We start from the raw sequence: 21,293 nt of genomic DNA, 5'->3' as shown, positions 1-21,293 counted from the left end.
TGGTGGCTGCCCACTGCTTCACTGAGTGAATGGGTTAAATGCAGAGAAGAATTTCCCCACGGGGATCAATAAAAAGTGTAAATTATTATTATAGTTCAATGTTAGTATGTTTTATTGCCCTATTATGATTACAATTCACAAATACACTTTCTAAGCAAGCTTAGAAACATATAATCATATATGCTTAGAAGTGTATAATCGTTTGTAGATTGAAAGAATGTCTCAGCCTAGGAGGTCTGCAACAACCCTGTGTACGGTGAAAAGAGGAGTACGTTCGCTCCTCTTTCTGGCATACCTCACACACACACCTAGGGTCATGAGAGAGGTTGTATCTTCTCTTTCTGATATAAGGTATGGCAAACACATCTATATCTGTTTGAGTATAAGAGCATTTTGTGTAGGTGAACTGCTGGACTCCTAGAGGACTTGTGCCGCCAGCTTTTTAAGGAGGCATTCACAGGGTCATATCTTGACCCACACACACACACACACACACACACACACACACACACACACACCTATATTTATGTAACCACAATAAAGAGCAGTGCTATGGGGAGGCTGACTGAGAGTGACTGGGGTTCAAGTGGCAGGAACAGCACTTGATCTTGTCATCCTTCTTGTGCACGAGATCACACAAAGAGTTCTGCCTGGTGTTTTATGCTTTGCTAAATTGTAGTGGGTTGTCTCTGATTGTTCCAGCAATAGGTTTGTGTTTAGATAAACCTAACAATGCTTCATGTCCACGGGTCAAAGCTAAAAAAAAATGTGAACCTTCATTTAAAGTCTGTTCTTGAGACAAGTAAATACAGTAAGTAATGAAATGGAAAGGATGATATAATCTCCAGCAGTGGTTGTTTATAGACTGAGGTTACAGTGAGCGTGACTCTAACTCTGCACAGGAAGAGGAAGCTCTCAAATACTTCAGCTGTATTTCAGCCTGATGCTCAGTCAACTGAACAACATGGCAGTTACAACTCTGTGCTTCAGGATGAGTAAGTAACAAGTGTCAGGTTTCTGTATGAGTTTATATTACCGGTTGATTATTTTTAAGGAAACACATCAAGGATTTATATATTTTTTCTTTCTTTATCAAGTGATGGTTGAATTTATTCTGCTTGGAACACAAGTTCAGCAAAGCTGTACTTGGGATCAGGGTGAGTTTGTTTATTATTTTATGTATTTATTTATTTAGAACTCATTAATTCTTGTTGTATAAACAATGTAAAGAGCATTTTAGGCATTTTATTTAAAAAAAATTTTTTTACACAGTTTCAGTTTTAACATTCGGCTGTGTAACTAATATATTCTTAATTTCAGATGTCGCTGTTCCTCGTGTTACTCCAAACAGACTGCAGCACTTTGAATATGAATCTGTGTCTTTGCATTGTGATGGCTCCACTCAGCTGAAAGGGTTTAGGAATAATGAAACATTTAATCCAGCATGTGTAACAAAGAAGACATCATCAGGTTCCTCCTGTGTGTTTGATAGAGTCTATCAAGTAGACAGTGGAGAGTACTGGTGTCAGGCTAAAGGAGGAGAGTCAAGTAATACTATCAACATCACAGTCACAGGTATGTGTATCATATCTGATTTATACTGCAAATCAATTTGCTCTTCATTAATTCATATATTTATAACTTATTTATTTGTGAACAGAAATGTAGCATTTGCATTCGCTTTCATCCCATTTTTAGTTATGAATACCTTCTACCAGTTAAGTGTTTTATAGTATTATCTGTATGTTTTTGTACCTTGTATTGTTGTGTATAGTAGTAGCAGTTTATTGTATCTCTTTCTCACACTAAAATTTTCCATAATATTTCCAGATTATCACCTGGAATGCACATAAAACATGTTTCTGTAATATTTTTTGTAATTATTTTTTATAAATATTTAGGTGGTTCTGTGATCCTGGACAGTCCGGCTCTTGTTGTACTTGAAGGCAGCAGTGTCACTCTTCTCTGCAGAAATAAGACAGCTTCCATCAACTTTGCATTTTTCTACAAAGATGATGTCATCTTGGAAAAAAGAGCTGTAAAAAAGATAAACATTTACAATTTTTCCAAGCTGAATGAAGGCCTCTACAAATGCAGCATCCCCGATGTCGGACAGTCACCAGAAAGCTGGCTGGCTATGAAAGGTGAGTCATAATAACATATCAGCTTCAATTAGAACAGATAAACCTCATTATTAAGCTTTAAGAAAAGTGATGTAAATGTAAGGACACATAATCAGATCCAGTAGTTTTCTGGGTGTTTTGTTTCTTTCTTTCTTTGTTTTTTCACTACACAAAAAAACTGAAATAAAAAATGAAGTGTGAGAAAATTGACAGACTGCTTTATATTCATTGGAACAAATGTTCCCTAAAAATGCTTATTCACTGCTAACTGTTGCGTATTTGTTTCTATTAATTTATTACAATATGTATCATTTATAAGTACAAAAACATTCTGTATGTAGAGTTACCCGTATCGCCTCAAGAAGACACTCGCCCTCATGGTTCTGACTACAGATATGTCATCGGCCTGCTTTGGACTGCCATCTTCCTTTTGATCATGACAGTGGTGATCCTGCAGGTTCGATTTCTTCATACGGGGAAAGGCAGAGGTAAAAATGACTGCTACCTCTAATAAACTGTAGGCAAAAGACTCTCAAAGAAACACAAAGTATGAAACATGTAGTAATCTAGTATCAATCTGGATTTGACTCTGGATTTCTACAATAGATTACTTATTTTTAATTCATTGCTATATTGGCTTCAAACAACAAGGGTGTTGTAACTCAATTTTTTTTTGTAAATTAGTGTTTTTTTAGTTTTTAACTTTTTAATGAAATCTTACATGCCCATATGTTTAAGGAAATTATATACTACAGTGTTGATGAGGAATGATCGACCAACCACTAAACAAAAAATGGTTCTGGCCAATCCAGCAGGCAAAATAGTGCAATTGTGTCAACTGATTTTTGTTTTTAAATTGCTGGAAAGACGTGGTTCTTTGTATTTTGTTGTATATGTTGTTGCCATATTTCTTTTTAATTTTTTTTATCTCAGTATGACAAACACAAAATGTGTATGTCTAAATTAATCACACGTTTTTTATGCACTGCTTCTTTTGTGATACATTTGACATTTGAGAAACACGAGTCAAATTTGGCTGCCGAAGTGTCACCATGTGACGTTTGAGAAATGCTTCATACATGCAGGATTTTTTTTTTACCTCCCCTCTTTATGTTATATTGTTTTCCACCCATCTGGTGTTTGTGCTAATGTGAACGTGCCTTGGGTCAAACCACTGAATAAATCCACAGACAGAAAAAGCGTAAAAGTTCAGTCTGTAATATCAGTATTTATAACTGGTTATGTTGCATAGAGCTTTTTTTTTTCTTCAGATGATTCGAATGAACTTGTGTACTCCAGTTTAACCATTTGTGGGGCACAGCAAAGTTGCCATCTGGGTTAGTATCTTGAATACATATAGAAATTTTATTACATTTCAGATATTTTCTAAAATCAAATCAGGACATTTAAATCACTGTCCTCTATAAAGGTACTGTAAGAATACAACTTCAACTTCATTCTCTTACTGAAGATGTTAATAGTAGATTTTAGGCTGTAATTTTAGACACAATTGGACACATTCATAGCTACATAAAATTAATATTGTAATTGATGATGCCAACATGTCTTTAGATAACATTTGAGTCTTTTTTGCAGCAGCCGAGGATGACTTTAAGACTATAGTGGTTTACTCAGCCATGAGCACTGGTAAGACTTGACAGTAAGCTTTTAAACATGCCAGTATTTAAAATGCTATGCCTTCATAACTTGTGTAATTTTCTGACTTTTTTTTTTCAGATCAGAACCTGACTCACGTCAAAGGCAGTTTCAGACCTCCAGTTTTTCAGTCCTTTAAAACCAAGCGGAATTAATTTTGTCACAGAGAGAGACTCTGAATGTCAAAGAACTGAGTGAAGCCAACTGAAAATCAAGTAACCTGTGTTTTGTTTATTAGAGTGAATAAACACCCAACTACAGAATAAAGCTGTCAAACACAACTGGTTGTATCATATCTTAAGGAATCAAATCTTTGCTAATCCTTCATACATTATTATGGTGATATTTTTCCCTATATGTATATATATATATATATATATATATATATATATATATATATATATATATATATATATATTTCCGATATATAGTCTTGGAAGTGCTATTACAAAAAAATCTATATAAATAACAATGCACTATGAAGAGAATATGCCTTATGATTCCTGTCATCGTTAAGGTTTTTCTTGTTGTTGTTGTTTTTGGTTTTTTATTTTGATAATATAAGAGAGAAGCCACATTCATCACAAGTCAGAAAAGAGAAGACTGTTACAGTTTTTAAATAGACTTGCTAACTTGTTTATAGCTTAGCAACACACAAACGGCATTTGCAAGAAAAACAAGAACATAATGTTATAGTTTCTCAATTACAGAAATTCAGAACAAAAAATGTCTAAAAGCACCTAAAATAAGGATAAATAAAGTGACAACCTACAGTCTTGTAGTGGTCAACCTATCGTGAACTCCATCAAAACTGCACTTTTTAAATCATCCCCTTGGGTTGCAGTGTTGATACTTTTAATTAGTCTTTTAATTAGTGGTGTTGCATTACGTTTTAGACTTAATCTTTCTCTTTTTCACAACCTGGCTCAAACTGTTGTGGTGCAGAAAGGAGGCCATTTCAGGGTCCCGGGGGGGTGGACTGGAGCCTATCCCAGCTGCTAAAGGTGAGAAGTACAGTACACTCTGGACAGACTTCCAGTCTGTCATTTTAAGATAAGAATAGTCTTTTAAGGGTAACTATCAAATAACAATCGAATTCATCTTCTGTGATTAATTGTATCAAAGGACAAAACACATCAATGACATTCACTAAGAGATTTTTACAAACATGCAGTTAACCCTTGTATGGTGTTCGGGTCTGTGAGACCCATGCCATTTAGAGGCCGTTGCCCCTTTAGGCAGTATATACCATCAAAGCCTGCAAAATATGGTATAAAGATATGTACACTTGATTATAACTGATTTGATTTTTTTTATAACATTTTATTTTAAAAAAAACGAGAAGCACATTAATTCATAAATGTGATCGAACAAATGTAAAAGGAAAAAATTAACCATGTTTGCTGTTCACATGGCTCGTAATTGGGATGAAGTAAACATCTGTTGAGTAATTTAACATAAAATTGTTTGATAGTGTTAATTGGAAAGCCAAAAACCAGACCCATGAACACTGGCTGAGTAACAAAAATATGAACACCATACAAGGGTTAAGGGTATATTTTCCACACCATCAGTGGCACATTTATTAAAATCGCCTTGTATCCAAGTTTAACTTTTTTTTTTTTCTTTTTTTTTTAAATTGCAAACTGCAGCCAGGTTTTTCAAACTTTTGTAAAATTACCCATTTTTGTTTTGGTTATGTTCACAAACAGTTCTGGTATTATTTTTTTTATTCATTACCACCCATTACAAATAAAAAATTATTTATGTAAATGTCCACATATCTGTAATGTGTGAAAGCTTCAGCTTGCTTTAGTTCCAATGTTCAACACAGTAAATTTATGCAAATAACATTAATTTCAGTGTGTTCACCTAGTTTTACTGTCTCTTGTCTGGCACACACACACACATTTACACAAAGTTTTTTAAAGTGTTGGTATGATGATGAACATAAAATTTGACTTTGAACTTCTTAATAGCAGAGAGTAACTGATTTTGTGACCTTTCACAATATCAGTTACTCTCTGCTATACAGAAGAATTTCAAAAACCTTCTCAGTGGCATCAGTTGGTTTCCTTCTCTCCTATAGTGCAGATGACGTGTGTAACTTATGAAAACAAAGGGCAGAATAGGATACATTTGATAAAATCATGTCACAGGTATCCCAGTGAATAAAAAAGAGGAGTTTCACATAAATCAGTATCACAGGATAAGACCATTAATCTAAGTCCCTGCCAACATGTGCCATAAATTATGTTGTGAATTTTCATCGATTACACTTAATTTATAAATTAATTCAACCTACACTCCCACTCCTCTTTCTGCAAACTATCATTTTATTCCACAAATGCACACACGTAAACTATCACTCGATCAGCTGACTTCTTCCATTGTTCTGAAAAAACTTGTCAGAACTACAGCCACTAGAGGGACTTATTGTGTGTCTTATGCTGATAAGAGAAACTGGCTAAAAGGACTGATGGTGATATTTTTTTTTTTTTAAACAAAGTCTCCACATTTAATGTGGGTTAAGACCAGCTTATCTTCACTTTCACATTTGAACAAATCAATATAAATTCCTCACATGCTGCATGTTTTATCAGTGGGTTTATAGATATCATCTGACTAGTGCACAAATACAGACTATTAGTGCCTGTATGTGCTTGTCCGAATCCATCTTTTGGTCAAATTAATGACATTATGCGTTAATTTCTTGTGAATAATATAATTATGAATCTCGGTCAAAAACTGAGATCTACTGGGATTTTACCACACAATCATCTATATAGATTACAGAGAATATTCCAAAAGAGGAAATTCCAGAAAGAGGCAGTTCTGTGGGTGAAAATGGTTTATTTATGTCAGAGGTCAAAAGAGAAAAGCCAGATTGCTTCAAAATAATAGGAACTCAAAAGTAACTCAACAACTTGTGGCAACAAAAGTATGCAAAAGAGCAGCTCTGAAGACACAAGACATCAAACCTACAAGCATGTAAGTTAGTGTGCAACTATATATGCAGCCCTATATAGCATCACAGCCTACTATATTTGTTAGATCACAGTGGAAGATTCATTTGAATTGTATTTATAGAGCACCAAATCACAACAAAAGTGACTTCAAAGTGGTTTATATTGCAAGATAAAGACACTACAATTAAAAAAATACTGATTAAATGCAGAATTGTGTATAAACAATGAAAAGAGCAGCGTGTAGAAGAAATACTCCTATTTCTATGGTGCTGGGGACTTCCCATGATGCACCATGGCAGCATAACTGAGAGAGAATCCAGGGTCATCTGATCCCAACGCGTTCTCACTCCCTAAGCGTAATATTTTACGCTATGTGACAAATCGTCAACATTTTACGCTTTCGGGTACCCAACACGTTCCTACATGACGAGATCGGAAAAATGAGAAAACATGGGAACCGTTGGGACTCTATCTACACATGTTCGTTCATTTTCTTCAAATCGCTTTACAAAACACTATTTCATGCCATTTCTGTGCTGGTTAAGGTTAGGAATAGGTTTGGGGTTAGGGTTAGGGATAAGGTTAGGTTTAGGGCTGGAATACATGGCTGGAACGTATATTACCACGGAACCGTCATACCACTGGAATTCAGCCATAACCCGGGGCGTACCATCAGAACGCAGAAGGTCACCTTTCGCGTTCCTCACGAACGCCGCGGGACGTGACAAAACGTCGCCATGCTACGCCCCGGGAGTGAGAACGCTCTGCTGATCCAGTTTATCAAAATAGCTTTATCAAAACGTTTTTAGCCTAATCTTAAATGTAGACAGGGTGTCTGTCACCAAAATCCAAACTAGAAACTGGTTCCCTATAAGAGGGGCCTGAAAGCTGAAGGCTCGGCCTCCCAGAATGAATTGAAAATATAAACAGTTTGTGAAAACAACATTCAAAGAAAAGCTGCAGTGAATTGGACAATTTAATTGCAGTGGTCAGTGAGGATGTTTTTTCAGGTGCTTGTTACATTTCACCTGTGAAAAATGTTTATTGATTACTGAAGAAAAGATGACTGATTGTTTTAGTTCTCCACAAAAAATATGAAGGGGATCTTCCTTCCAATCCAGTAGATGTCTGTTTAAATATTGTAGGATCTTGTTCTTATTATTGGTAGGGAAGATACACTTTTTTTTACAAAGAGTGTCTTTTTTTAACATAACAAAACTTGCTACCAGATAGGTATTTTTTGCCAATCACCAATTGGCATCTCTAAAGTTCTGATTATGCACCTTTTGGACTATGTAAATTATTAGTGAGAAGACATCATGACACCTTTACAATTTTCTAACAACTGAGTGGAACAAAACAGACGTACAGGAGGTGTGTGTGTGTGTGTGTGTGTAGCTTAAGAAAAGTAGATGTGGTCTGTCTGGTAAGTCAAAGTCAAATTTATTTATATAGCACATTTAAAACAACAACCACTGACCAAGGTGCTGTACAATTAAGATAATTAAAAGAAATAAAAACATAGGGAGATATGATAAGAGTTAAGAAAAAGAATCATAAAATTAGAAGATTTGAGTGAGAAATAAGATAAATAAAATACAAACTCATTCTGATTTAAAAGCCAAGGAATAAAAGTGGGTTTTCAGATGGGTTTTAAGTGACAAATGTTGGGGAGGTCCTGATGTGAAGGGGCAGTTTATTCCACAGTTTAGGAGCAGTCACAGCAAAGGCCCGATCTGCTCTGTGCTTTAATCTGGACCTCGGGACAGCCAGGAGCAACTGATCCGCAGACCTCAGTGATCTTGCAGGAATGTACCAATTTAAAAGATCAGAAAGGTATGAGGGTGCCGTAATAAAAAATTTAAATTAATTCTAAAACTAACTGGCAGCCAGTGTAATGATGCCAGTATTGTGGATACGTGGTCTCGTTTGCATGTGCCAGTTAGTAACCGTGCTGCAGCATTTTGGACCAGCTGTAGACGGCTAACCGATGACAGACTAACACCAGAGTAAAGACTATTACAGTAGTCGAGGCGAGATGAAATCAAGGCTCTCTCAAAGTCTCTAAAACTGAGAAATTGCTTTACTTTAGCAAGTAGTTGAAGATGAAAGAAACTGGACTTGATTACAGCATTAATCTGTTTATCAAACGTTAGATTAGAGTCAGGAATCACTCCTAGGTTCCTTGCAAAGGGTTTTTTATACATTTCTAAAGCGCCAAAGTTGCAGTGGTCACAGGGACCAAACACAATCAGCTCTGTTTTCTGTTAATTTACGTTAAGGAGGTTTAAAGCCATTCATGCCTTAACATCCTCCAAAAAATCTAGCAAAATCTTCAGAGGACGCACAGACTTATGTTTCAGTGGCAGGTAAATCTGTGAGTGGTCTGCATAACAATGGAATGAGATGCCATGTTTTTTAAAAGTTGAACCTATAGGGACCATATAAATAGAAAAGAGAACTGGACCAAGAATGGACCCCTGTGGGACCCCACAAGAAAGTGAGGCTTTTGAGAATGATGTATCCCCCAATCTAACTGAACTAAACTTTGGTTGGACAGGTAAGATTTAAACCACTCCAATGCAGTCCCTTTGATTCTGTCACAGTGCTCAAGCCGAGAGATAAGAATCCTATGATCTCCGCTATCAAAGGCAGCACTGAGGTCTAATAGTATTAAAATGGCAGAATCTCCCAAGTCAGTACAAGTTAAAAGGTCATTAAAAACTTTTAAAAGAGCAGTTTCAGTGCTGTGGTGCGTTTTAAAACCAGACTGAAATACTTCACTAATGCCATTTTTATCTAGAAAGGTCTGGAGCTGGAGAAGGACAACTTTCTCTAGGACTTTAGAAAGAAAAGGCAATTTAGAAATTGATCTGTAGTTGGATAAAACTGCTGGATCCAGGTTATGATTTTTAAGAATAGGTTCCACCACAGCATGTTTGAAGTCGACAGGGACACACCCAGACAGAAGACTGCTATTGACAATAGACAGCAAACTCATACCCACAGAGTCAAAAACATCTTTCAATAATCGAGATCGGACAATATCCAGCGTACATCTTGTGGGTTTCAAGTTGCTGACTACCTCACTCAATAATGAAAAGGACACAGGCTCAAAATGGTCAAATGTAACTGAAACAGGTATATGAACAGACGGGTCGGTAGTAGGAGGGATAATATGAGACCTGATATTCTATTAATGAAGAATTTCATTAAGTTTTCACATGTTGCTTTCAACGCTACATGGTGAGCAGCAGTAGGTGGATTAAGAACAGAGTTAAGAATGCTGAATATTATATATTATATATATTATATAATATTAGACACAATCTTAGAGAAATAGTTTGTTTTTGCTGCTCTTACGGCCTTCTGATAATTTAACAGAGATTCTCTAAGTACATCAAACGATCCCTGAAGTCTGTCTTTTTCCCATTTTCGCTCAGCTTTTCTACACATCTGTCTGAGTTCTCTGATAGTATTATTCAACCAAGGCTGTGTTATAGGTTTTCGACACCTGGTTGTGAGTGGAGCAATGGAATCGTGTATTTCCAAGCAGGTTTAATTAAACAGAGAAAGTAGGCTATCAGTGGTCAAGTGAGAGGACCCATTAGAAAGTAAGGCATGATTATAGTTTTTATAAGAACAAACAAAATGATCAGCTGTATCTGAGATAATCATGCGAGATCAGACTTTGGGTAAATCAGGTCTGACAGGCTGACATGAAAGAGGGAACTCAAATATTACCGGCATGTGGTCAGAGAAATTAATGTTGCAGGTCTCAGTGTCACAGAGAGTCAGTCCACTAGACAGTACGAGGTCCAAGGTATGGCCACGTTCGTGTGTTGGGCCTTTAACTGACTGAACAAGATTAAAAGAGTCTATAAGATTTAAGAAGTCATTAGTCAGCGGTGCATTTAAGCAGCAAATGTGAATGTTAAAATCCCCTACAATTAAAACACTGACATACCTTGGCATAATTTCTGCCAAGAATTCAGAGAAGTCATGGATAAAATTCTTATTGTATTTCGGTGGTCAGTACACCAGCGCACACAACACTTTTTATAAACTGCGGCTAACCCTCCACCCCGGCCGATAGTCCGAGGCAACTTGAGATAGTTACAGTCTGGAGGGACAAGTTTAGAAAGCGGGCTCAACTCACCCAAGTTTAGCCAAGTTTCTGTCACCAGAAGAAAATCCAAGCGACGAGTGGTGAAGAAGTCATTCAACATAAAGGCCTTATTTGCTAGTGACCTAGCATTAACCAGAGCCAATCTAGCTAACACACGGTTGCTGGCCGGCTGGGGTGATCGACCCAGAGGACGAAGATTCTGGTGATCCACTCCACCTCTGCGAAGACGAGGGGACAGATGCTGCGAAAGCTGGACGCTGAGATGCGGGGCCACAGGTACAATCCATCGGTGAACCGATTCCAGGGATCGCCAGGAGATGAACAACTTGGTGTTCGGGGCAAGTTTGTCCAGAAGAGCGCGAGGATTAGTCATCTATGATGCAGCCATGCAGGTTTTGAATTTCACCAATATACCGCTCCGTTTCCCTCGCCTTCTGCGGCATTTCTTCCTGTAGGGATGGCAGGGCGAATCGCGGCGGAGGAACAGTGGTACAGTCTCTGGCCCCAGGATGTGAGGATTTTCGCATTCAACCTGTGTTAATCGGAATTGCTCTTCAGCAGTGGCTCTGATATTTAGTAGCGATTGGAAGTCATAAACCAGAAGAGCAGAGACATTTTTTGAAGAAAACAGATGTTAAGAAAGTTAGCAAAAACAAAACAGGTAACAGCTGATGGCAAGCCGCACACACAGGCGCCATCTTGGATGAGTGACAGTCATGTAATGATTGTCGATTTAAGAGTAAGCAGCTTATTTAAATCTAACAGTGAAACCTCTGCTTATCATGTTTGGTGTGTCTATGCAGGACACTATGTTTAGGAAGGAGCACATGTCATTACTAGAAACACAAACAGGTTACATATTGTTTACACACATTTTGGAATGAAGGATGCAATAACATTGGAATCTATATATCTATCTAGAGGCTTCAGCTCCAGTGAGCAATTGCAGATAATGATGGTGTAATAAGTGTTTGCTGTTGTCCTTTTAATCAACTTATTAATATGTGTTTCTTGTTTTGTTGCAGCCATATGTGAGCACACCTTCTGTTTGATCTTCAGGAAGTCACCTTGACCATATCTGCATGGCTAAATACACTAAGTTGCTTCCATGTGATTAGATGTCTAGATATTTGTTCAACAGGTGCGCCTAATAAAATGGCCAGTGACTGTATGGCAGTTTTAAGCAATAATAACGGTAATAAAATATAATAAAAATGAATGCCACAGAAAAACGAAGTCAGGTGACCTCTTCATAATTCAAAATCAGTTAAATTTAAGACAAAGTGTCCCAGTAAAATCTTTTTTACGTCTACTTTTGTGATGTTCAGTGTTAGATACCTCAGTTCTGCAAATTTTAACTTGACCTTGGTGGTCAATGGCATATCAGTCTCACTCTATTTTTAAGCCAGTATCATGATCCTCTTGTGCTGTACTTTATTAGGTTCAACGTTCATTTGGTCAGAAAAAATAACCAATAATATATTGTTATCTACTGAGAAGTTTAAACCGGCTGAGTGACAGCAGAGGGCAGAGATTTATTTTTCTTCCAGTAGTTTTGGTGAACCTGTGCAAACTTTAATCAGCAGTTTTTGAATTCAGACCATCCGTGCAAATTTAAGGTCACCTTCTCTTTGATCGTGAGTGACAGCAGAAGGCAGAGTGGAACTGTCATGGTCCTGAGTCTGACGACTCAGTGTTTTGTGTTTCTTTATATCATCCTATGTTCTTGTTTATTCTGTTATCCATATCCAATCCCACTTCCAGGAGGAGGCGGCGCCGACGCCATCGTCATTCTTCGCCACAGCTGCATTCCAGCCTCTCTCCAGAGCAGTCTGCCACTGTGAGTAACCCCGACTGTTCTTCTCCCACACCTTCAAGACAAAATCATGAGAGAGACTGTGTTTTTCCTGCTCCACCTGAGCCTGCATTTGCCCTCTCTAAATCTGTTAACCCTGTGTCAGTTTACCCTGAGTCTGCCAAAGCTGTGACTGTCAAACCAGAGCAAATTAACCTCAGCCATAAGAATAGAACGAATATTTTAGTTTCTGAGCTGCCCACTCAAGAGACTGATCAGTATATGTCAGAACATTTTGTTTCTCAGACTATTAACACTCATTCTAAGACATTTAGTGGCAATGTTGTTGAGACTGAGATACCATTAACTCAACCACAGCTTCCAACTCCACCACAACCGTCACTGCAGCCAGCCACTCTGGCTCTTTCTCAATCAGTCCAGCCCAGTCAGCAGTCCAGTTAGCTGCCCAGCAGCCACCAGCTCCGTTAGCCGCCCGGCCTGTAACTCCGTCGCCAACTCCACCACCATTTTCACCTCAACTCCAGTCCCCTGTTCAGTTGCCGTCTCCACCACAATCAGCCCCACTACATTTAGCTCAATCTTCAGCCCCGCTACCTGTAGCCCAGTTTCCAGTATCCCCACTAACCCGCGCACTTGCTGGTTCCGTTCTGTGTCTGCCAGGGGTCTCCAAACCTGCTTGTTCTGTTTTGTCCCTGCCAGAAGTCCGCGTACCTACTGGTTCAGTTCTGTCTCCACCAGAGGTCCCCGTGCCTGCTGATTCTGTTACTGTTTTTGCTGGGGGGGTCCGAGGAGCCCGTCCGGCCGTCACCGTCGTCTGCAGCGCCACCACCTGCGGCTCCCACGCAGTTACCTGCAGCGCCACCTTCACCCTCGCCTGCAGCGCCACCCTCACCCTCGCCTGGAGCGCCACACTCACCCTCGCCTGCAGCATCACCACCCTCGGCTGCTTCCGTTGGAGGGCCCGAGGAACCCGTCCAGCTATTACCGTGGCCTGCAGTGCCACTAACTGCTCCATCACCTACGGTTTCCTCGTCGTCACCTGCAGTGCTTCCGGCAACTGCTACAACTCCGCGGCCAGCAGTATCACCACCTGCTCCATCGCCAGCGGCTTCCACAACGTTGCCAGTAATGCCACCACCAGCTCCATCGCCTTCACCTTTCACACCACCACCTGCAGCGTCACCCTCCACAGCTGCCACGCTGCAGTCTGGCTCCACAGCTGCCTTGCCTGGTCCAGCGTCTGCATCAGCTTCAGCTTCGCCTGGTCCAGCCTCTGCCGCCTCTACACCGCTGTCCGAAACAGCTCAACCTGAACCACCTCCCCTTTGCTGGCCACTTTCCAGCCCTTTAGCTGGACACCATCGCCGTTGAGGGTGGCCCCCTGAACAAGGTGGTCGCCGCCACTGCCTTCCGCGCGGCCGGCCTCCGGACCTGCTCTGTCGCCGTTGCCCTCCACGTGGCTGGCCTCCGGACCTGCTCTGACACCGCCGTTGCCTTCCACGTGGTCGGCCTCCGGACCTGCCTCGTCGCTGCCACTGCCTTCCGCGAGGTTGCCCTCCAGACCCATTTCTTCTCTGTCACTGGCCTCCGGGTCGGCCACCTGAACTGCTCTGACTCCTGTGCTGTCAGCCTCCAGGTCGACCCACTGAACTTTTTTTGATGGACTTGTGTTTGACCCAGTTTTGGTTCAGTCATCTACTGCTGGGATTTTGATTTTTTTTTGTATTTTATTTTTTTGGACTGTTTCCCTGGACTGAACTCCTGCTCCTTGTCTTTCGTTTTGTTTCTGCGTTTAAATGTTCACATAAAAAAGAGAGAATTTCTGGACAATTCTATCTCAGGTTTAATCATTGTATATCAGGTTAAATCCACTATGGAAGTTGTTGTTCCCCACCAGACCAAGTATCTTTGTTTTGAAGAGCTGTAGTTGCAATTTGATCAATAAATTAATACTCTTTCTTTCCCCAAATAGCTTGAGCCAGGATCATATCTATTACATTATTATTGTCATAGCAGTTATGTGTTTCCTAGAGATACTTCTTGGTACAATTTGAATCATCAAACTCAGAAAAAGAAAAAAAAAACAGGAACAGGAAGTACCAACCTACATTTTTTCTGTCGTATTTCAGTCTGATGCTCTCGCAGTCAGCAGCAAGACATGATGAAGGTTACAACTCTCAGCATTCGACTTTGTAAGTATTGATTCCACCAATCAAGCATACAGTTGTCACATACGTTTGATGCACAGAATTTCATTTGTCTCTTCAGTTTTGGTCTTCATGGTCATACAAGCTGGCTGCAGTAACTTTACTGGTGAGTTAGAAGAAATATTTACAGTATATCTTTAGTAATATGAACAGGAATGTTTAGATTGCTAACAATCCTGTAATACCAAGAATCCTTTTAAATGACAAAATGTTATAAAGTGAATTTAAAACAAGATACCTAAGTGTTTGAAGCTCTGAAACGGTTAATGATTTGCGTTTATTTTTTTATTTTTTATGTTTGACAATCTAGCAAATTTAGCACTTTTTTGTTTTGTAATAGTTATGAATTTTGAAAGTTTTTCTTCTCTTCCATTAAGACGAAACAATTTATTTAATTGCCGTTTTTCTTCACATATTTGTCTCAGGTGCAATTTTTCCTCACATTGTTCCAAACAGACTTCAGTTCTTTGAATATGAGTCTGTCTCTGTACATTGTGAGGTAGATAACAACATCACTGAATGGAGGGTGAAGTGGAAATCCCATAAAATAAAGAACGCTTCCCACACATCAACATCACCCTGCAAAATTTATCCCATCTTTGAAAGTCACAGTGGAGAATACTGGTGTGAAAATGAAGATGGAATAAAAAGTGAGGCCCTGAACATCACTATTACTGGTATGTTGACTATATGTATATGTTGAGTATATATGTATATACGTACATTTGTCCATACGTACATTTTAAAGTATTACCTTGTATGGCTGGACTCATAGTAAGCATAGTACATATTACAGGGAATGGACCATTTTGGTTGTTTCAACACTTCTTTTTTATTACCATGCTTACTACACCCAGCTGGTTTTGTAATCTTGGAAACCCCGACCCACCCTGTGATGGAGGGAAATGAGGTGATCCTTAACTGTAAAAACAAGAAAACTCAGTCAGAACACATAACTGACTTCTACAAAGATGGTGTTTCTCTCGGGACCTGGAATCAAAGCAGCATGACCATCAAAAATGTCTCCAAGTCTGATGAAGGACTCTACAAGTGCAGCATTGATGGAGCAGGAGAATCACCTGAGAGCTGGTTAGCTGTTATAAAACAAAGTAAAGGTGATTTAGATATTATATATTTATCTATCTATATCAGGGGTCAACAACCCTGGACACTCGTGCCATAGCTGGCACGCAAAGGGTTAACTGAAAAAATAAATAGCCGCGCCAGGGTGCACATCGCAAATTAGCTCACATAGACACATTAGTTGTGCCGCTTCTTAATGGCAGTATCTTAGCTAACAACCTCAACTACCAGATTCAACTTGTAATTGGCCAAAAATAACTTAGCCTACCGGTGAGAGGGACGTTGCTAGCTGGCAGTTTTTTCAGGTGATGCTGAAATTTCAACATTCCGACACTTTAAATGCTTCAGGGAGCTGGTCAGCGCAGCATCAGCACCATGGAAATACACAGATACATCCGTAGACTCAAGACAGAATTCACAATGCACTTTCGGGACGTTCATGTGTATGGACCAGTGTTTTCTTTTCTGATCAAGTTATAATGAGTAGCTGGATTTGGGGCAGGGATAGCTAGGTAGGGATAGGTAGAGCAGTCGCCCCATGATCGGAAGGTCGGGGGGTTCGAATCCACTGAACGGCTACCCTGAGGTACCCCTGAGCAAGGTACTGTCCCTACACACTGTTTTCCCGGTGTGGCTGCCCACTGCTTCAAGAGTGAATGGGTCAAATGCAGAGAGACTAATTTCCCTAAGGGGATCAATTAAGTATACATTATTATTGGTATTATTGTCTCGCTTTAACTGCCTGGACACAGAGGATATCAAAACGCAGCTGATTGAACTGAAAAGCTAGACTCAGTGGGGTCAAAGTACACACACATGTATGTGTGTGTGTATATATATATATATATATATATATATATATATATATATATATATATATATATATATATGTATTATTATTATTTTTATTTATTTTTTTTAAGTGTTACCTTGTATGACTGGACTCATAATAAGCATAGTTTATATTACAGGGAATGGACCATTTTGGTTGTTTCAACACTTATTTTTTATTATCATAGTCAGATGCTTATTAAATAATTTAATGAAGTAATTCATAAAATATATTTTCATCACACTTCCCAGCTGGTTTTGTAATCTTGGAAATCCCGACCCACCCTGTGAAGGAGGGAAATGAAGTGAACCTTAATTGTAAAAACAAGGAAACTCAGTCAGAACACATAACTGAATTCTACAAAGATGGCGTCTCTATCGGGACCTGGAATCAAAGCAGCATGACCATCAAAAATGTCTCCAAGTCTGATGAAGGACTCTACAAGTGCAGCATTGATGGAGCTGGAGAATCACATGAGAGCTGGTTAGCTGTTATAAAACAACATCATCCAGGTGATTTAGATTTTTTTTTAATAAATCCCCATTTTGTGTCATTTGTCTTTTTTCTTTTCCACTTTATTTTAATATTTTCATGTTCTTTCCAGCACCTTACAATAAGACTGATCTTTCACATGAAGTCCCTAAAATATCACATGATGAATTCCCTAAAACACTCATTCTGCTGTGGACCGTTATCTGTGTTTTACTGGTGGATCTGTTGTTGTTGTTGGTGGGCCTGCTTCTTCAAAACAAATATAAAGGTACAGAAACACTTTCTACCAGAAATCAGACAGATATACATAGACTGTTCATTCATTTAATCTTGCTAATATGTCAGGAATTATTATCATGGTATTTACCAGATAAGGATATTGTACTGTTAAAAAAATGCAAGACAATGTTATGTTTTGTTTTTGTTGGGTTTTTTTTTTAATGTTTTAGCTGCTGACATGTTGAGTATTAGACACCATGACATTAACATTCCCTAACCCCGCTACATTTCCCTGCTTTCTTTCTTATTGATGGATTTTTTTCTTGGGTTTTTCAGTATCAGCCTGTTTTTCATCAGCACAAGGTTCACACTCATGTGAAGACAACACAGGTGAGAAACTGCATCCTTGTCCAATAAGCAAAACAAAATAAAATAACAAAATAAAAATAAATTAGAGTGTGGATGCTCAGTCTGGGGTTACAGTCATATAAAAACTAAGATTACCCACAGAGTCATTCTCTGTAACATCAGAACAATTGCAAAGTTCCCACATGACTCCGTCACAGTGAGTGATTTCCTTCCACAGTAACTTTAACAGTGCATCCTGAAAGTTTTCATAATGCTTCACTTGTTCCACATTTTGTCGTGTTACACCCTTATTTCAAAATTGATTAAATTAATTTTCACCTCAAAATTCTACACCCAACATCTCATAGTGACAAAGAGACAAAGTTTAATAAAAAAACAAAAATATAACAGGTTATGTCTGTAGACAGGTCTTGTTTGTAGACCTCAAAGACAGGGTTGTATCCAAGCACAGATCTACAGAAGGGTACAGAAAAAAAAAATCTCCAGCAATCTACAGAAACATCCTTGTTGATAACCTGCACCAGCTTGCTCTAGACCAAAGACTAAAAAGGAAAAGGTTTATCTTCCAACAGGACAATGACTCTAAGTACAGAGCCAAGACAATATAGCAGTGGCTTTAGGACCACTCTGTGAATGTCATTTTGTGGCCTGGCCAGAGGCCCAGACTTGAACATGATTTAACATTTCTGGAGAGATCTAAAAATGGCTGTGCACAGATGCTCCACATCCAACCTGACGGAGCTAAGTAGTTTAATGATTAGGTGCACTGGAAGCAATCTGTACCTCTCAAGAACCAGGAAACGGGCAGGGAAAATCATCACAGACCCCTCACACCCTGGACACAGACTTTTTGACCTGCTGTCCTCTGGCAGACGGTACAGAAGCCTGCAGACCAGGACCACCCGACACAGGAACAGTTTCTTTCCCCTCGCCATCTCCCTTTTAAACAGTTGACCTGTCACACTGCTCCCACTGCCAGACTGCAACTGCACCTTATGTACATTCTGTAGTATTCATTCCACCTCATTTCATTTCTGTATTTTATGTATATACGTTTAGATTAGATATTTATAGTTGGTTTACACAGCTTTGTGTATGTATGTGTATGCATGTGTAATGTGTATTCATAGACGTGTGTGTGTGTGTGTGTGTGTGTGTGTGTGTGTGTGTGTGATTTACATTGCTGTGCTTGAGAGCCACCATCTACCAGAACCAAATTCCTTGTATGTGTCTGCACATATACTTGGCCAATAAACACGATTCTGATTCTGATTCTGATACAGGTTAACCAGATTAACTTTGTCATATTTTAACCATCATACATACTGTGTCCATGAAATGCATGTTACATTTTCATAATGCCCCCTTTTTTATTTTTAAACATTTCAGTCTTGCAGGAGGAGTACACTCAAGTGTCATATACCAGTGTACAGAAAGGTAAACTCTATGAGTGAATATTTTGTGAGGGTTTTAAGAATTAAAGTATATAAATGAAAGCATGTGAGAAAACTCTTTGAACGTTTTGTATTATGTTGTTAGATGAAGACAATTGAATTGTTATTGTGAGCAACAACAACTACTGCTTTGTGTGTGCATACATATTCCATAAATATATACATTTATGGAGAAAAAATAGATTTTTAATTTGATACATTTGTTTCCAACACAGAACTGAAAGTGTCCAGAGAACACATCGAGACTGTGATATATTCTTCAGTGAATTGAGGCTCATGCATCCATCCATCACATCGCATGCTCATCAATTTAGGGTCACGGAGGCTGGAGCCTATTCTTGTGTCATCGGCCGGGAGGTGGGGAACACCTGGACAGGTCACCAGTCTGTTGCAGAGTTAACACAGAGTCAGAAAACCATTCACACTCACATTGACACCTGTGGGGAATTTAGAAACATCAATTAACCTACTGACTGACTGAGGCCGTTACATTTTTTTTATTTGCTGAACTTTCCTTTGCTGGACTACTAAACATTGACAGTTATTCTCCTGTAAATATAGCTTTCTTCTTTTCTTGTGTGTGTGTTTTTTTTTTCTTTTCTTTTCTTTGACACGACTTAATTGACTTTTGACAGTGACGGTACAAATAGCAGTGGTGAAGGCATGTGCAGAAGATAGGATGAACTAAACTGGGAAAACTAACAGAAACAGACCTGAAACAGAGATGCAGGGAAATACACAGGATGACAGAGGGAAATAACAGAGACGAACCAGCAACGCACACAAGAAAAAACATGAAAACACTGAGTCACCAACCCAGGACCATGAAAGTTTTTTTCTTTTAATTTTTTTTTCTTTAAAATGGCACATTTACATTCTTCTGTACGTATTTTAAAATTCATATTGTCTACTTTTGTAATTTTTAAACTGTCAGCTTTTCTGTTTTTTTTCTGAAATCACTGTAATTTATAACACAACAATAATAAAGGAACAATAAGTAAATAAAGAACTCTTTTTTTTTTAGCCATCAGTGTCTCGTGTTGTTGGACAACACTGAAGTTACAGGAAGGTGTTTGGAGTTGACTGAAATGAAATTTGCTGAAGATTAATTCCTGTGGACCATAATTTCAGGAAATACAGAAAGTACAGAGCCAAGGATGTTCAAGTTCTTACACAAATAAAGTTGTACTCTCATTTCCTCAGGCTCAAAAAATGAGTTCTTCTATCTAAAACAGCCATAATGAATGTATGCTTCAGTGGCAAAGAGCAGATTGTGCCTATTATTACACATACAAACATAGATTCATCACATCTGCCACCCACTGTCTCTATATTGGTCTCTGTCTTAGTCACATTGTTGGTGTCAGTTAAACCACCTTATGTTACCTGCTCGGTCTGTCACCACGTCTGAAGATGGTGTTCAAATAAACACAGATGCTGCTTCTTTTTAAATGCATTCACTGTGGTTAGCAACCAACATGACAGCACACTGCTGTTTTATGTTCCCATTAACATATTAAACCACTGACATCTATTAAAAACACGGCCTCACTAATGCAGCTCTGTGTATTTCTGAAAACCACACGCTCAACTCAAGTTAACTGAAACATGAACTGACACTAAAACTTTCCATCTTGCTTGTGATAGTTCATTTAAGTATTTATTAAGCATTTATAATTTTACCATTTAGAATGAAAATGAAACACTCAGTGTTCTTCCCCTCCTTCCCCCTCCAGAGATGCAGCACATGAGCTTGTGTGAGTTTCTTTCCTAACTGAACATGACCCAAGTAACAAGAATTTCAGATTTACTCAGTGTGATTAATCTAGTGGGTGTGATTCAACTGTGCTTCAGTAAGAAACATTGTTATGCTTGCCATGTGCTACTAAGTTAGTAACCTTTTGTGTTGTAAACTGTTAAGATGTGCTTGTGATAAATACATAA

The 21,293-nt window shown here is 38.7% G+C and overlaps 3 protein-coding genes across 4 annotated transcripts; all 3 read left to right on the top strand.

The window, feature by feature from the left end:
- The first annotated feature begins 885 nt into the window (after window positions 1-885).
- Window positions 886-4,040, top strand: LOC120433272 (low affinity immunoglobulin gamma Fc region receptor II-like). 2 transcript variants are annotated; one of them, XM_039599303.1, is made up of 8 exons: window positions 972-995; window positions 1,098-1,157; window positions 1,321-1,575; window positions 1,902-2,144; window positions 2,465-2,611; window positions 3,395-3,460; window positions 3,720-3,770; window positions 3,861-4,040. In XM_039599303.1, exons 1-8 carry the CDS (start codon window positions 992-994, stop codon window positions 3,932-3,934), a joined length of 900 nt encoding a protein of 299 aa, XP_039455237.1. In that variant the 5' UTR covers window positions 972-991; the 3' UTR covers window positions 3,935-4,040. The 2 variants fall into 2 exon arrangements, with proteins under 2 accessions (XP_039455230.1, XP_039455237.1); XM_039599296.1 differs by having other exon boundaries at window positions 886-1,157.
- Window positions 4,041-11,334: 7,294 nt separating this feature from the next.
- LOC120433912 lies at window positions 11,335-14,009 on the top strand. Its single transcript, XM_039600962.1, has 3 exons — window positions 11,335-11,388; window positions 12,642-12,717; window positions 13,354-14,009. The coding sequence occupies exons 1-3, from the start codon at window positions 11,335-11,337 to the stop codon at window positions 14,004-14,006; spliced, it is 783 nt and encodes a 260-aa protein (XP_039456896.1). The 3' UTR covers window positions 14,007-14,009.
- Window positions 14,010-14,870: 861 nt separating this feature from the next.
- On the top strand, window positions 14,871-20,331 carry LOC120439310 (high affinity immunoglobulin gamma Fc receptor I-like). Its single transcript, XM_039610161.1, has 9 exons — window positions 14,871-14,885; window positions 14,962-15,006; window positions 15,326-15,577; window positions 15,758-16,015; window positions 17,067-17,327; window positions 17,420-17,575; window positions 17,863-17,916; window positions 19,285-19,332; window positions 19,565-20,331. Exons 2-9 carry the CDS (start codon window positions 14,973-14,975, stop codon window positions 19,618-19,620), a joined length of 1,119 nt encoding a protein of 372 aa, XP_039466095.1. The 5' UTR covers window positions 14,871-14,885; window positions 14,962-14,972; the 3' UTR covers window positions 19,621-20,331.
- The last annotated feature ends 962 nt before the right edge of the window (window positions 20,332-21,293 follow it).

This window comes from Oreochromis aureus, linkage group 3 (assembly GCF_013358895.1).
Source record: "Oreochromis aureus strain Israel breed Guangdong linkage group 3, ZZ_aureus, whole genome shotgun sequence".
Taxonomy (NCBI): domain Eukaryota; kingdom Metazoa; phylum Chordata; class Actinopteri; order Cichliformes; family Cichlidae; genus Oreochromis; species Oreochromis aureus.
Note: the sequence above shows the minus strand (reverse complement) of the source record. Positions and strands in the feature narration are given on the sequence as shown.

Excerpts from the sequence above, each read along its gene's own strand:
- LOC120433272 (XM_039599296.1), top strand. The coding sequence starts at position 1,022 with ATGAGTTTATATTACCGGTTGATTATTTTTAAGGAAACACATCAAGGA. Across the intron at positions 1,576-1,901 it reads TATCAACATCACAGTCACAG|GTGGTTCTGTGATCCTGGAC; the intron begins GTATGTGTATCA and ends ATAAATATTTAG. Across the intron at positions 2,612-3,394 it reads TCATACGGGGAAAGGCAGAG|ATGATTCGAATGAACTTGTG; the intron begins GTAAAAATGACT and ends TTTTTTCTTCAG.
- LOC120433912 (XM_039600962.1), top strand. The coding sequence starts at position 11,335 with ATGGCAGGGCGAATCGCGGCGGAGGAACAGTGGTACAGTCTCTGGCCC. Across the intron at positions 11,389-12,641 it reads ACAGTCTCTGGCCCCAGGAT|GAGGAGGCGGCGCCGACGCC; the intron begins GTGAGGATTTTC and ends TCCCACTTCCAG. Across the intron at positions 12,718-13,353 it reads CTCCAGAGCAGTCTGCCACT|GGGTCTCCAAACCTGCTTGT; the intron begins GTGAGTAACCCC and ends TGTGTCTGCCAG.
- LOC120439310 (XM_039610161.1), top strand. The coding sequence starts at position 14,973 with ATGGTCATACAAGCTGGCTGCAGTAACTTTACTG. Across the intron at positions 16,016-17,066 it reads TGTTATAAAACAAAGTAAAG|CTGGTTTTGTAATCTTGGAA; the intron begins GTGATTTAGATA and ends CACACTTCCCAG. Across the intron at positions 17,328-17,419 it reads TATAAAACAACATCATCCAG|CACCTTACAATAAGACTGAT; the intron begins GTGATTTAGATT and ends TGTTCTTTCCAG.